Source organism: Apium graveolens, chromosome 6 (assembly GCF_009905375.1).
Source record: "Apium graveolens cultivar Ventura chromosome 6, ASM990537v1, whole genome shotgun sequence".
Taxonomy (NCBI): Eukaryota; Viridiplantae; Streptophyta; class Magnoliopsida; order Apiales; family Apiaceae; genus Apium; species Apium graveolens.
This window is the reverse complement of record NC_133652.1, coordinates 149233594-149250008: the sequence shown is the minus strand read 5'-3', so window position 1 is coordinate 149250008 and position 16415 is coordinate 149233594. Positions and strand designations below refer to the sequence as shown.

General features: G+C 35.8%; 1 protein-coding gene and 1 long non-coding RNA gene across 2 annotated transcripts; one reads left to right on the top strand and one right to left on the bottom strand.

The window, feature by feature from the left end:
- Nucleotides 1–4799: 4799 nt before the first annotated feature.
- LOC141665528 (uncharacterized) lies at nucleotides 4800–5759 on the bottom strand. Its single transcript, XM_074471513.1, has 2 exons — nucleotides 5414–5759; nucleotides 4800–5305 (listed from the first exon to the last, which is right to left on the bottom strand). The coding sequence occupies exons 1-2, from the start codon at nucleotides 5757–5759 to the stop codon at nucleotides 4800–4802; spliced, it is 852 nt and encodes a 283-aa protein (XP_074327614.1).
- A 5731-nt stretch (nucleotides 5760–11490) lies between these two features.
- Nucleotides 11491–12066, top strand: LOC141664238 (uncharacterized). The gene is made up of 2 exons (XR_012551897.1): nucleotides 11491–11638; nucleotides 11822–12066. It is a non-coding gene; the product is annotated as an uncharacterized LOC141664238 (long non-coding RNA).
- The last annotated feature ends 4349 nt before the right edge of the window (nucleotides 12067–16415 follow it).

Genomic DNA, 16415 nt, shown 5'->3' with positions numbered 1-16415 from the left:
ATAATATCAATATCAAGAGTGTTTGTATCAGAGTAAACATATATCATGTAAACATTCAAACAACTCATATATTGCATCAAAAACTCTAACTTACTTACCACTAGCATATAACATGTAACACATGGTAATCAGTTAGCTTCAAAACAAGTTTACAAACATGAATATATATAATGAATAGATATGTAAACTTACTTTTCCCTCAAAGCATCATCATTGGGGTCATAAATTTTACCCGCACCAAATTACATTTGTTGATTTCCAATTAATTGGACAAATTCAACATGCCAAGTTCACTGACCAACTTGTTGAAGGTAGCTTCATCAAGTGGTTTCGTGAAAATGTCTACAATTTGGTCCGTTGTGGGAACATAATGAAGTTCCACAATTCCATTCGTTATATGCTCTCAAATGAAATGATACCTTATATCAATATGTTTGGTCCTTGAATGCTGAACATGATTGTTTGAGATTGCTATGGCACTTGTGTTGTCACAGTAGATAGGAATATTCTTCAAATCAAGTCCAGAGTCTCGGAGTTGGTTTCTCATCCAAAGAAGTTGAGAACAGCAGCTACCAGCAGCAATGTATTCAGCTTCAGCAGTAGATATAGAAACTGAATGCTGCTTCTTACTAAACCAAGAAACCAGTCTTCTCCCAAGAAACTGACAGCTTCCTGAAGTACTCTTCCGATCAATCTTACAACCAGCGTAGTCAGAATCTGTGTAGCCGATGAGATCAAAGCTCGTATCTTTAGGATACCAGATACCTAGATTAGGTGTACCCTTCAGATATCTGAAAATTCTTTTAACGGCTATCATATGAGATTCCTTCGGATCAGCTTGGAACCGTGCACACAAGCATGTAGCAAACATAATATCTGGACGACTCGCAGTCAGGTAGAGTAATGATCCAATCATGCCTCGATAATAATTGATGTCCACCATCTTACCAGACTTATCTTGATCAAGTTTTGTGGCAGTTGCCATCGGAGTCTTTGCAGGTGTTGATTCTTCCAACTGATATTTCTTCAGAAGATCTCTGATATACTTCGTTTGACAAATGAAGATACCATCTGATTTCTGACTCACTTGTAATCCAAGGAAGTAGCTCAACTCACCCATCATACTCATCTCATACCTACTTTGCATAAGCTTAGCAAACCTTGCACAAAGTGTATCATTCGTAGACCCAAATATAATATCGTCAACATAAACTTGCACAAATATGGTATCATCTTTATGATTCTTATGAAACAGAGTCTTATCTATGACACCTCTAGTGAAACCATTTTCAAGAAGAAATTCTGAGAGAGTGTCATACCATGTTCTTGGCGCTTGCTTTAGACCATAAAGAGCCTTGAAGAGAAAATAGACAAAATCTTCAAACTCAGGATCTATGAAACCAGGGGGTTGCTCCACATAGACCTCTTCTTCAAGCTCACCATTCAGGAAAGCACTTTTCACATCCATCTGATATACCTTAAAGTTTGAATGTGCTGCAAATGCTAAAAACATCCTGATGGCTTCAAGTCTAGCAACTGGTGCAAAGGTCTCATCGTAGTCAATCCCTTCTTCTTGAGAGTATCCCTTAGCAACCAGTCTCGCCTTCTTCCTTGTTACAATTCCATCTTCATCAAGCTTGTTTCTAAAAACCCATTTAGTGCCAATCACTGATTTGTCTTTAGGTCTGGGTACAAGCTTCCACACTTTCTGTCGTCGAACTGATTGAGTTCCTCTTGCATAGCAATCACCCAATCAGGATCTCCAAGAGCTTCATCTGCTTTCTTTGGCTCCATTTGAGATAGAAACCCGGAATATAAACATTCATTTGTTGTAGCTCTTCTAGTCTTGACTCCACTGTCAGGATTACTGAGTATCAAGTTCTAAGGGTGGTTTTTACTCCATACTCTATGTCTTGGTAGACTAGCCCTTGATGACTCAGCATTTCCATAATTGAGTTGAGTCTGACTATCGGATCCTTGTTCTTCTCCTTGCTCTGCTCCCCCTGAGTTGTTGCCAGCTTGATCTACAGAATCTGAAGCTTGAGGACTGGTCCCTGAGATTGTGTGACTTGTCTCATGACCATTACCTTCAGAATCTGCATCAGATGTATGATCATCATGATCATTGCCATTGTCATTATTGTCCGGAACAACTTCAGGTTCATCTTCTCCATCAGAAAGATCTTCAACATCAAGATTATCACTGTCATCTTCCTTCTGGATACTTGGGAGCTTGGCATCATCAAATGTTACATTAAGGCTTTCCACAACCTTTTGATCACTAATCACATACACCCTGTAAGCCTTTGACTCCAGAGAATAGCCCAGAAAGATACCTTCTTCAGCTTTAGCATCAAACTTTCCAAGATGCTAATCATCCTTAAGCACAAAGCACTTTCCTCCAAACACATGAAAGTATTTCACTGATGGTTTCTTGTTGGCCATTAACTCGTAAGGGGTCTTTTCATATATCTTGTTGATCAGGGTTCTGTTTTGAGTATAGCATGCAATGTTAACTTCTTCAGCCTAAAAGTAAGTAGGAATATTTGCTTCATTAAGCATAGTCCTTGAAGCTTCAACCAATGTTCGATTCTTCCTCTCAACCACTTCATTTTGTTGTGGAGTCCTTGGTGTTGAAAACTGTCTTGATTTGCCCTTTTCGACATAGAAATCATTCAGCTTTGCATTTCTGAATTCTGTTCCATTATCTGATCTGATTGTTCGCACAGGCACTCCAGCTTCTAACTCAATCTTGTTGATGTGATCAATAATTATATCAGGTGCTTCATCCTTTGAATGTAAGAATAACATCCATGTGTATCTGGAATAGTCATCAACAATCACTAACCCATATTTCTTTCTTGACATAGACATGACGTTGACAGGACCAAACAAATCCATATGAAGGAGTTGTAGTGGTTCAGTGATGTCAGTCATTGTCTTCTTCTTGTGTGATGCCCTCTTTGACTTTCCCTTCTCACATGCTTCACAGAGTCCATCAGGACTGAATTCCATCTCGGGCAATCCTCTCACCAATTCCCTCTTAACCAAGGAATTCATGGTCTTGAAGTTCAAGTGGGAGAGCTTCTTATGCCATAACCAACTTTCATCTAGAGAGGCTTTACTGTAGAAACATATTACTTGACAATCTGCAGAATTCCAGTCAGCTATGAACAAATCACCCTTTCTAACTCCATTAAGAGTCAGCTTCTCATTCTTCTGATTAGAGATCAAATATTTCTCTTTCTTGAACAACACTTTACATCCTTTATCACAGAATTGACTGATACTGAGAAGATTGTGCATAAGACCTTCAACCAGAGAGTTTTCTTCAATGATGTCATTGCCAATTTCCAAACAGCCATATCCCGTAGTATAACCTTTGCTGTCATCTCCAAAAGTAACCACTGGGCCAGCTTTCTCAACCACCTTTGATAGCAGGGCTCTATCTCCAGTCATATGCCTTGAACATCCACTGTCCAAAATCCACATGACCTTCTTATGCTTTATGCCCTGAAAATAAAAGTGATTAAGTTTTCTTTGGTACCCAAACTAGTTGGGTCCAGAAGACTTAGAAGCATTTGAATATATAACATTTCTTTTCACAGAGTTGACAGGCTTAACAGTTTTTGCTTTATCATTGACTGTTTCCTTGTCACTTTCAGAAGCACCAACAGATTTGCTCTTGGGCTTGGTGATAGGTGCCACTTTCCTAGCTTTAGGAGGGCTTACAGTCTTTGATCTGCTAGTGTTCTTACTAACATGCTTATTATGATTATGAGATGTATTATGTGAGTGTGTGGAATCAAGATAAGTGTGCATAAAAGATACTACACATGGCATGCAAACAGATTTATTACACTTAGAAACTTTAGGCATGTTAGGCATGTTATGCACATAATCATTCTTAACATTATCTACTTTAACCTTTCTACAAGCATGAGTAAGGTGACCAGAAGAACCACAGTTATTGCATAACTTCCTAGGGCCATTATTTCCTATCCTTCCATTTCTACTTCTATTCTTCTTATTCTTGGAAGTAAAACCTAGTCCGGCAAAAGATAAATCAGAGTCACTAGCAACAGACGTAGGTTTCTTTGCCTTTTGTCTCCTTGAAAGCTCGAGATCCTCAACAAGCATCTCATGATGAATATAAAGATTATCTTCATCAAAGGGCTCAATAGTAGCTTTCTTAAATAGAGGCTTTTTAGCTTCCTTAAGAACATGAGGTGTACTATGGGGATTAACAACTTTCTCTACAGGCTCATTTTTAACTCCTCGTTTCTTAGAAGCTTTTCTAAGTTCGTCATAGTCTAAGCCTACACCTTTCCACCTACTACTTGATCAGCTATGAGCTTCTTAGCAAGATTTGCAGAATCAGTAAAAGCGTGAAATTTAGTTTCTAATTCTGCATTCTTGTTCCTAAGCTCTTCCTCTGTCTCAAGGTGCTTAGTAATCTTAAGCTCTAAATATTTATTGGTTTGCTTAAGATTCTCAACACTGACCCTATCTAGAACTAACTTATCATTTTCATCTTTAACTTTCTTTAGTTCTACTTTAAGGTCTTCGACATCAAGCAGAGTACATCTTAGTGTAGTACTAACGTTTCTATACACTTCTTTTACGACATCATGTTACTCAATGCATTCCTTTGTATTGCATCGTGCCTTAAGATAGTGATGAGAAACAGCATTTCCATACACTAGGACAGTCTGCCTGAAGGCGACACAGTGTTCATTCTCACACAAGTTATCTGGAGGTAAAGCACGAATAGTTGGAAATATTACCTGAGATGAAGATTATGCCATCAATGCAAGATTTCCATATTGCTCTTCTTCATCATCAGTGTCATCCCAGCTCTTCCCCTCAGATATGTAAGATTTCACTGGATACTTCCTTGAGCTACCTGAGTCCTTCTTCTGATAAGTTTTGTCTTTATCCTTTCCTTGCTGAGACTTTCTGCACTCAGTGGCAAAGTGCCCAACCTCATCACAGTTATAGCATCTGAACTTGCTTCTATCAACCATCCATGTCTTGTAACCTGATCCAGAAGATGGACTTGACCTCTGACCTCGGTTGCTGCTTCCAGAACCCCTAAAGCCTTGTTTTCTTCTAAACCTGATATTACTGAACATCCCAGCTAAGTTGGCCATAGTGGGATCTTTCATACTTTGTAGCTCCTCAGTGGTGTAGTAATCACTTGGACTCCCAAAGAGGTTTCCATCATCCATCTCTGCTTCAAAGAGCGTTTCAGCTTTAGACTTAGGCTTTTCAACAGTAATGTCACGCTCTTTGATTCCACTGACTACAAGAGCAGTTGTCTTGAGTAGTTCAGTATTCTTGCTATCAACTGTTCCTCCACCATAGATAATTTTCCTTTATTCCTGCTCCATTTCATGAGTTTTCAGCTTACCATACAACTTCTCAAGTGTCATGGTTTCGAAGTCAACACGCTCACGAATAGATGAAGCCTTGTTCTCTAGATGGTGAGGTAAGACAAGCATAAACTTCCTGTTGACTTCTCTCTGAGGATAAGTCTTGCCATGAATACTTAATTCGTTTAATAGCTTGTTCAGTCTTTCAAAGACTTGAGTAATACTTTCTCCAGGCAAGGACTTAAAGGCCTCATATTGTGAAGTCAAGATATCCAATCGATTTTGCCTGACATCTTCAGTTCCTTCCATAAGCAGTTCTATGGTTTCCCACATGTGCTTTGAACTCACACAGACCATAATTTGGTGACTCATATCATCATCCATCGAATCCACCAAAATAAGCTGCAGGCCTTCATCCAGAGTTATCAGTTTTTTGTCACGTGCACTTCATTCAGCTTCAGGACATGACATTCTCATATTAGGCAACTCCGGATGATCCTTCATTGGCACATACCTTCCTTCTCTCAATACTCTGGATTCGATGCTCGAATATATAATAGCATTTTCTTTTTCCATAGATTATATCTCGATTTATCAAACTGAGGAACCTTGATACTACTAACTTTATGAGAACTCATCTTTTCAGATCCAAATTTTTTTTGCAATAAACCGTCTCAAAATACGATTACCCAGTCAGTCAACAATATCAAACCAGTCAAGTCAAAAACTAACAAACCTAAATCAAATCTACACACCGAAAGCACTCCCAGACTCCGTACAACCAAAATCAACAACAAAACTTGCTAATTTAACGGATCAGATTTGTATATCGATCAACAAGTTCTGATACCAATTGTTAGGTCCAAATATACATAGAGGGGGGGTGAATGTATGTTTTTCATTTTTCGTTAATTAATTGCAGCGGAGAATAAACCTCGAAAACGAAATAAACAAACACTAAGAGATTCACGGAATAATTCTTTTTATTAAGAAATTAAACCGTAAAGGTTTGTTTACAACTCCGAATATAAATAATTCGAAGCAACAAATATAGAGAGAACCAAAATAATAACAATCAATTTGGGGTTCTATGTATCACTCTAAAAATTCAAATCTTCTATCAAAAGATTTTAAATACAATTAAGAGAGTTTTAAATAATGAGTGTTACAAGTATGTAAGGCTTTAATGGTGAGAAATAAATTGGGCAGCACTTCTCTCCTTAATTTCAATAAATGAAATCAACTCACTCTACATAAAAAATTCTACAGAGCTTTAATGGTGTTTTGCTGAGAAGTGTTGAAAACCAATCTATTGGAAATTAGTTTTGTAGTCGTAAAATTGAAGGAGAGATTAAGAGACTACGTGGCTTAATAATATCCAAGTATTTGAAGTGGCACAGCTTGCAAAGATAATCTGTATGGCGACCAAAAATGCCTGTGGCGACAAGATATACAATACTCCATGTTGTTGACCTGTGCTTGTGCAAAATGAGACAAACACATTATTTTATTCTCTTATGGTGATGGAACAAAACAGATGAGTGAGGTTGTCTCCAGACGTCCTGTTCACGCGCAAACAACCAGCCGTTTTTTTCTTTGCAATACATTCGCCTGTGGCGACATGAACAGAAACACAACACATGCATTCCCTTTGATTTATTTGTTCCCCAAGTCAGACAACAGGTATGCCAAGTATTTGGTTTTTATTGTTTATTAAATAAACAATTGCTTTGGACTCCATTTGAATGTCATGCAGGTGACAGGAGAGAGGCAACCACCTCGTAGGAAACATGGAACGCGCCGGGGGGTGTCGTCCACGCGCTGAAGGAAAACAGGAGAACGTTGTGCGTGCTCCACACGCGTGGATGGGGGAGTCCGAACGAAACTCAACAGCATCTGCCAATTCTGAAAACTTCAATTGTTTTCCTTTTCGTGTACTTCATTTCTTTTGTTGTTTTCAAACTGTAGTACCAGAGGGGGTCCACCACGTGGATGACCTCTGTATATTCATTCAATCCCTTTTCCTTTTCTTTGCAAACGAATTAACCAAGGCCTGCACACTGTTACGCATGCATGCAATATTTCTTTTGTTTAATAATAATAAACAAATGAGTGCCCTTTTAAATAATATTTAAATTAGAATTAAATTAATTTATAACATAAACTTAAGTATAATTTATGTAAATAAACTAATTTAGATTTATAAATAAACTTATATAAAGTTAATAAGATAAATCATATTAAGTTTATTAAATAAATTATATTAAAGTTCATATAATAAATTTATTTAAGTTAACAATTTAAACTTTGAGCCTGACAATTCTTCGAGCAGTTTAGCTGTACACCTTTGTATCCTCAAGCCGTTTAATCTCCAAAATCTCCGGGTCTCCGTACTTAAATATTTTCAATCCTTTCGAGTTAAAAAAAATCACTTAACAGTATTTCTAAAAATAATACTCCGTTTCCTTTCACGGATCATTGACGTCTAGTGCAAGGGTCTGGTTTACAGATGACTAGTTCCGCTCTCAGGCCGTCGTATTATACATGTGCAAACCACTGCTAAGTCTTCTACCAAATATAATCAACTTCACTAGGAATCCTTGAGGTCTTCACACTGATTCTATTAACTGTTTCGAATGACTCCAACCTTATTTCTCCGATGCCTGAACATATTAATGAAATTCATACGGACCACTGTTGACGTCTTCTTCACTGCAGCTAACAAAACCTTTTGTGATATACCCAATAAACTATATGTACTGATCCTCGTGGAACATAGATTATTTCAAAGTGCTTGTCCTATGTCGAGTTATCCAAACCAGTATTGTTGAGATAAACATACAACTTCAATCTTGCTCAACACTACTGATTGTATACTTTGTGGGATAATGCATCACATCCTCCACCTTTGAAGCAAATTGCAGGAAGAGAAATTACTATTAAAGTTGAGCTCATTGATGATAACATATTAGTTAGCAGCACAGTATATTATGCTCATGATGCATATGAATGTCCAGTTAGCACTTTACCTGTGCTTGAAGACATTGATACTGGGACTTCTGTTTCAAATTATACAAATGTGAGCTTCATGTTTCACATCTTAAAAATTTCCTGCTTATTCCACAATATACCTACCATACTGTCTATTCTAAAGATATTTGTTAGCTCTTGAATTTACAAATATTTTTATACTATATCCAAAATTGCAAACAAGTGTTCCCAGTCCATCAGATTGTGCAGGAACTTTAGGTTCAGCTCTATCGACTAGCAAACGAGTTAAAAAGGTCGGTAGATTGTATAATTACCCATTATTATATGTGATTTATCATACTGCATTAACATTATATTATATTCCATTATGCAGGAAAAGTAAAATGTTTTACTAGAGGACTGAAGATTCATATAATCGCTCCGTTTCGAGTTTTGAGGAATCTTGAATGAACATTATCTCATTTTTCCATTTCAGAACTTCAATAATTATAATTGAATTTTATTTCCATTGTTGTTTACTATTTTACAAACAGAAACTTTTTACTTTGATACGGTGAAGTTGAAATTTTTGGATGTTCTTTATGTTTTTGCAAATTTTTAAATTAATGGACCAATAATTTTTAATGGCAAGTAGTTTATCATGTAATTTGATTATTATCCTTTTTGTTATGTGGTTAATATTTAAACTATTAACGTGCTTAAACTATATACAAAAAATAGAACTATTCGTACTATTTGACTATAATACTATACCATTTTGTTGTCAAATACAGAAAAAGGGAAGAGATGTTATCGAATGATTCGTTGTTAGTGTTTACACATGATAATATTGGTATAAAAATATGTGTATACATTATCGCAATTTCATGAATATATATCTTTAAAATTTAAAAAAAGATCATATATATAACTAAATTTCGTGTGCGTGGTACGGGCAAGATAACTGGTTAATAGGCAGTGTTATTATAATAACTATTATTTCTCTCTATTTTTCTCTTTCTGGTGTTGGGTTTAAAAGAGATGTTCTGATTGGTAAACTAGATGCAGTGTTGGGTTCCTATAGTGCGTCCTTGGATCGCATCTAGGGATGATGAAGATTGTTGATTGTGAGAGTTTTAAATTTCAATCTACCAAAAACTATCAGTGGAGAGGAAGCTTTAGCCATAATGACTCAAATTTAATCATCTACTCACAATTTTAGTGTTGTGTCCAGGGGAGTAGGAGACTGTGCACCCCTGATCCTATGGCGTTGAAGGTACTTGTTAGGAGGTCATATTTCAGAATTTGGAGTTGGCTTTGATTTACGGGCTGGTCAGAAAATGGATTCTTTTGGATTCTTTTGGTTCGTGTTTGAATGCGCTCTGTGGTAATTCCTGTTGAGTAACCAGCTCATCTAAAATCTTAAGGTGTTAGAGGAAGCCCCCAATAGGATCATATATTTAACACTCCCCCTCACTCGAAAGCCCATTTATGGGTCGAAGAGTGGAACACCGACACCCATCTTTGGGGTATCAATTGTCTTTAGTGTCCACATTAAATTGTGAGAATGTTGGGGGTGGCTGAGAATCGAACCTTAGTTCTCTCGCCAGCCTAAGCTCTGATACCATGTCAAGGAACCAGTTACTCTAAAACCTTAAGGTGTTAGAGTAAGGCCCCAATAGGATCATATATTTAACAATTCCATTCAGCTTTTATTGCGAGTAGACTCTGAATGAATCATCATGATTTGTTTGATATGATTTTTTTTATTTACCTCTGTCCATGTAACTTTTGCTGATAACATTACATACTTGGTACCAAATCAGGCCAAGTATGTTTTTAGTGATATTCTTTTTTCTGTAGGTAAATCAAAATATTTGAAGAGCCGGGATGTCTAGAAATCCATCTTTTTTAGGAATTTGGTGGTTATAGAATCGCCTACAACTCAATTCCTTAGTTTTATATCAAGTTCCAATTATGCATGATGTAGATTATCTGGGCAAATTGAAAAGCTGCACTTCTATAAGTTGGATGAACCCAAGTAAACGATAAGCTTAAAAAGGTGCCATAGCGGAAATTATATATAATTCAGATACGTGTTTTAAATATGTAGAAGGTGCAAAATGTACACTTCAAGCTGCAAGACTGGGGACTAGATAAGAAGGTGCTTGAACTCCTGAGATTCAGCACTTGCTGACATCACAATTTGGGGGTCAAACAGTGGGGGCAGCCGCCCATTCTAGGGAATTCAGCAGATCCAATGCTGGAGATGGAGGTTTAGCTGGACTGAGTGTTGGGGGTTCAGTAACAGATGTATGTGCTTTGATAGGTGGTGACGGAACATGTGCTGACCTAACTTTTTGCTGCTCAACACTTTGAGGCCTAATGGGTGGAAGCCGAAGCTGATCTGATCCTCGTTGGCTGAATTTTGGAACCCGCGGAATCCTTCCCCACCCATCTAATTTTGGAGCCCGCGGAATCCTTCCCCATCCATTTAGTTTTGGATCCCGCGGAATTCTTCCCCATCCATTTAAGCTTAGACCAACAGGTTTAGGCACAGGGTCCTCAACCTCTAATGGTGGCTGTTGGGCTTGTATGGAAGATTTAGTGGTGTCATATGTGCCACCAAGTGATGACCTCGAAATATCAGAGGAGCCTGGAGTATCGAAAAACGGAAACTTTGGTAATTCATCAGCATGATTATAAGCAACACATGATGTGAAGACCAAAACAATGGTAGTGAAACTAACATACAGATTCTTAGCAAACATCTCCATCTTAACTCTTAACTCTTAACTCTCCCTGTATATCAATTGTTATGATCATATATTTTGCATTGAGACATAATACATGCACGAATCCAGTTTTTATAGTAGAGTCGTTTTAAGTTTGTACACTATTAATACTGATTTAAGAGTTGCTACACAGACATAGAAATGAAGCAAGATGTGTGTGTGCGTGACACCTGCATTATTATAGTTTGCACTATGCATGCCAATATCATGTCTTATGCAAACATACTTATGCCGTGAGTAACTTTGTACAATGTAGTGGTGACCTATACAAATAAAACGCTTTTGAGTTACAAATCTTCTGTGGCTTCCTAGGATAGTACAATCGTTAATTAAATAAAACATATACGAAATGAATTTAGTAAAACGTAAGTAATGAGTTTGCGTCAATCCTAAATTAACACTTTTGTAGCCATATCGTATTCCCTAGCTTTATCAACCGAGTGGGGAAGATGCATCTCTGCAAATACGATGAGTTAAATACTTAGTACGGGAATGAATGTGCGTTGATGTATTTCCATATTATATGTTCACTTCAGTTTTATTAATTTTCTTGAGTTTTTGTGCAATATTGCTTTATTAACCTCCAAAAATCCCAAAACATAACTGATCTCGGACTCCAAAACTTGATATCTGTGCATCCGATTACTTCATCATCTACTCACAATTAAGCCTTCTACGCAGGAAACTTCACTTGTGGGACTGTGCACCTGATCCTATGGTGTTGAAGGCATTTGGTATGTAAATTCCGGTTTAGAAGGTCATATCAGTGATTATATTTCAGAATTTGGAGTTGGCTTTAACTACAAGTTCGTCAGAAAATGGATGCTTCTGGTTTGTCGAGTTTTGTCTGAATGCTCCGAGTGCTAGTTCCATTTAGCAGTCATTGAGAGAAGGCTCTGAATGAAACTTCATGATTTGTTTAATAATATTTTTGCTAATAACATTAGATACTTGGAACTTTTTGTGATCAAAAGTCTGTTTGATTTGTTCACTAATATTTTTGCTAATAACATTAGATACTGTTGTTTCTGTTGGTAAATCATAATTTTAGATATCTCTTTTCGGGAATCAGCTGCGATAGAATTGTAAGCCCGGGTCTCAATTCTTTAATTTTATGTTAAGTGACAATTATGCATGAAGTTGTTTATTAAGTAGATAATCTGAGCAAATTAGAGAAGAGTTAACTGGAAGACAATGTTTGAAATAAAAAAAAGCACTTTATTAAGTTTGATAATACAAGTAAAACCATAAGATTTAAAATGTGGACTCAAATGATATCGAACATACGAGTATAATAAATATATTTCGGAAGCAGCATGATGCATAATTTAAGCTGCAAGACTTGGGAAGTAGATAATAAGTAAGGTGCTTCTGTGATTTAGCACTTGGAGACATTACCACGTCACTCTTGGGGGATCACTGGGGTAATTCTGCCATTCTGGAGGAATGGCAGGGGGATCTAATGCTTGAAATGGAGGTTTAGCTGGATTGAGTGATGGGGCTTCAGTTACAGGTGTAGGTGCATCGAATGGTGACGGTTCCAGTGTAGGCGTAGGCGAGGGTGGCTGAATGGTAGGTGTAGGTGAGGGTGGCTGAATGATAGGTGTAGGCGTCGGTGAGGATGGCTGAGTGGTAGGTGTAGGCGTGGGCTCGGGTGGTGGTGGCGGGGTCCAAACAGGTGGTGGGGGCGAGGGCCAAACAGGTGCTGGTGGTGGTGGAGGCGAGGTCCAAACAGGTGGTGGGGGTGGAGGCCGGGTCCAAACAGGTGGTGGTGGTGACTTCCTAGGTGGTGCTTGGTTAGGTGGAGGTGGAACACGCGGTGACCAGAATTTTGGCGGTGGAACACGTGGTGAACTAAAGGCCGGTGGAGGTGGAACACGTGGTGCTGGAACACGAGGCCTTTCAAGCTTGTACCAACAGGTTTGAACACAGGGTCATCAACCGCTAATGGCACCTGTTGGGCCTGCTGTAAAGGAGAGAATTCTTGAATGGAATCCGCGGGTATGAAAGGGATGTATCCACTATACCAAGGATCCCAAGGAGATTTGGAGCTGTCATATTCGACACCGAATGATAACTCTGGTATATCAGAGGAGCCTGGAGAATCGAAAAAGGGAAACTTTGGTAATTCCTGAGCATGATTATAAGCAATGTCTGATATGAAGACCGCGACAATGGCAGTCATGAAGCTCACTAACAGCTTATTAGCAAACATTTCCATCTTAACTCACACTTAAATTTTGTAATGACAAATAGGCCATGCATGCAATTCCAATATTTAGTGGATTTGGTCTATGTTTGCACTCTAAAAGTATTACTGTTGATCCAACTGACTCTTTTTTTTTTCACTCTTAATTATCCAACTACACACAAACTGAATACCCATATTTGTAAACTTGAATGATTCTAATTCATACCCTTTTCAGTGTACTACTATAACTAGTAGGAGTATTACTTGCTGATTATCATAAATTGGTCAGGGATTCAATTAAATTATAACAGAAATTTAATGACATTGTTATTGAATTTAAGAGCCATAACTAACTCCTGTGACACTAGAAATGTATGCACTGAACAAGGGCTGGAAAAAACACTTAATACATATACAATGCATATTCTCCACAAAGAAAAAAGTTGTTATACTTGCGTAGGTTGGAGATGAAACAAGATCTGTTTGTGCGCAGTGTAGTTTGCACTGTGCATGCCGTGAGAGTAAACTAAAAATAAGGATTAATAAAACACTTCGAATTCAGATATTCAGTTGTAGTACAAAGTGTCACGTCGATGCAGGTATTGATGCTGTCTCACTGTGACTTATAATTTTTAATCTATAGTTAAGCCCAAGAATTGACGATAAGTGCATATAAAAAAACAAAAGGAATCACTTCCTGCATGTTTAACTCGATTATTTGATATAAATAAATCAAAAATTATGTATACTCGATTTTTAAAATTAAAAATCATAGCTGATACAATTTTGATAAAAAAATCTTGATTGGGGTTATAATTCATTCAATTACTGTTATAAAACGATTAATATAAAAACGATAAAATATCAATATTAGAAGACTAGTGATCTTTAGACTCATTACATAATTCAATTTTAAGACCACTGGAAATTGGACTATAGAACAAAATGAAAAGCTCAAATAGGCTATAAATTCTGGTGTTGATGTTTAATTAAATCACATAGAACCATTTTCAGTTTCGACCTCTAGAAAGAAACAAAGATCTCAAGATAATTTTGCAAAACAAAATGTACAGGTATACTCTTCAAACTCCCAAAAGTTACTATTCGATAACATGAAATTTTATTCAATTCGGATAAAAATAAAAATAAAAACAAATGACACATTACACTATTTGCGGGAGATTACGAATTCGTGCGTATGTTAATTAATTATAAAAAAATATTTAATAAATAAATTAATATAATTATATTATTATATATTATTATAAAAAAATATTTAATAAATGAATTAATATGATTATATTATTATATAAATAATATAAATTATATAACAGTTATTAATCTATATTGATAACCGATTCAGTTCGATTTAAATGAGGTTTTTTATATTTTTTGTTTCAGATTGATTTATTTAGTCGATTTTTCTCAGATCTTGATTTTAATTTGATTTATTGTCAAATACTTTTTCAAATTTCTTAACACATTTTTTTTATCGTAGGTAACCCACAGCCGCTACCCTTCGGGTGCGTAGTGGGTAAACCCTACGGGCTCACACAATAGCCTGCAAACCACGTGAACCAAGGTAAACCGCGTTTAAGCGACATGCTCTGACTCAGGAGGCATAATCATAAATTCTCTTCCCGTGAGATTCGAACTTGTGACCAAAAGGATAATTTTCCTTTTTTTAACCAGCTGAGCAACCCTTACGGGCCTCTTAACACATGTTGGCTCCCAACTTTCGAAACTAATAAATCAACATTATTTTAAACTTATTCTTTTTAAAAATTGTATAACAGTTAATAAAATGGGAGTATATGTTTATCATGAACAATGTTATAAAAATTGTTAATTAAAAATAATAGACAAATGTTTCATTTTGGAATTAATAGGTAAATCATAAATTAATTAGAAAGGTTAATGAAATAAAAAATTGGTCGTGTTTTAATATTTTTACTAAATTTAATATAATATTTTTATTTTATTAGTTATTTATAGATTACTATATATTTATCTTATTAAATATTTCATACTATTTAATATTAGTTAAATTTTATTTTAAATCAAATAATATATTCATAATATAGAGACTAAGAATAATTCATACCAATACATTGTATTTAAAAAATCTGTAGAGGATTAATTTAAAAGAAGTCATGATTGCTAAATGCAGTAAACTTTTACTCCGTGCAGTAATCTGAAGTTACAATATTAGCCCTGACTCTTTTTATGTGCATCATAGAAAGTCTCGCGGTATTAATACATTATGCTAACCACGCGACACAGTGTTGAACAAAATCAATATCACAACCCCTTTTAAACTTTTTAATTTTACCGGCTCCTTTTAAAAATTTTAGCATTTTCATAGAATATTTTAAAAAGTATGTGTAACAAACATAAAAAATACATAATAATATTTAAATTTTAATAAAATTTATGCATATATAAAATTCAGAATATATGTTTGAAGTAAGTCATTTTCACAATAATTTATACTATAATATAATAGCTGGAATGTAGTATAATTTGTAATTTGGTTAACCCCTCATTTTGGTTATCCCTTTCTATCACGACCGTCAGATCTTCTTCATCAAATAATCAGAGCCGTTATATATAAATAGTAAAAAAATACACTCCACAAGTTCTCAGGTTTGAATCATGTCAACAACAAACATTTATATTAATATTTATAAAAATGCATATAAGTTCTCATGTTCGAATTCCATTAATAACAAACATTTATATTATTTATAAAGATACTATACTATAATAGCCGGAATGAGGTATAATTTGTAGTTTGGTTAACCCCTCATTTTGATTATTCCTTTCTATGATGACTGTAAGATTTTCTTCATCAAATAATCAGAACCGTTAGATCTAAATACTAAAAAAATACACTTCACAAGTTCTCAGGTTCGAATCTTGTCAACAACAAACATTTATATTATTATTTATAAAAATACATATAAGTTCTCATGTTCGAATCTCATTAATAACAAACATTTATATTATTTATATAGATACATATAAGTTTTCATATTCGAATCTCACTCATCAACAATAAACATTTACATTATTATATACAAA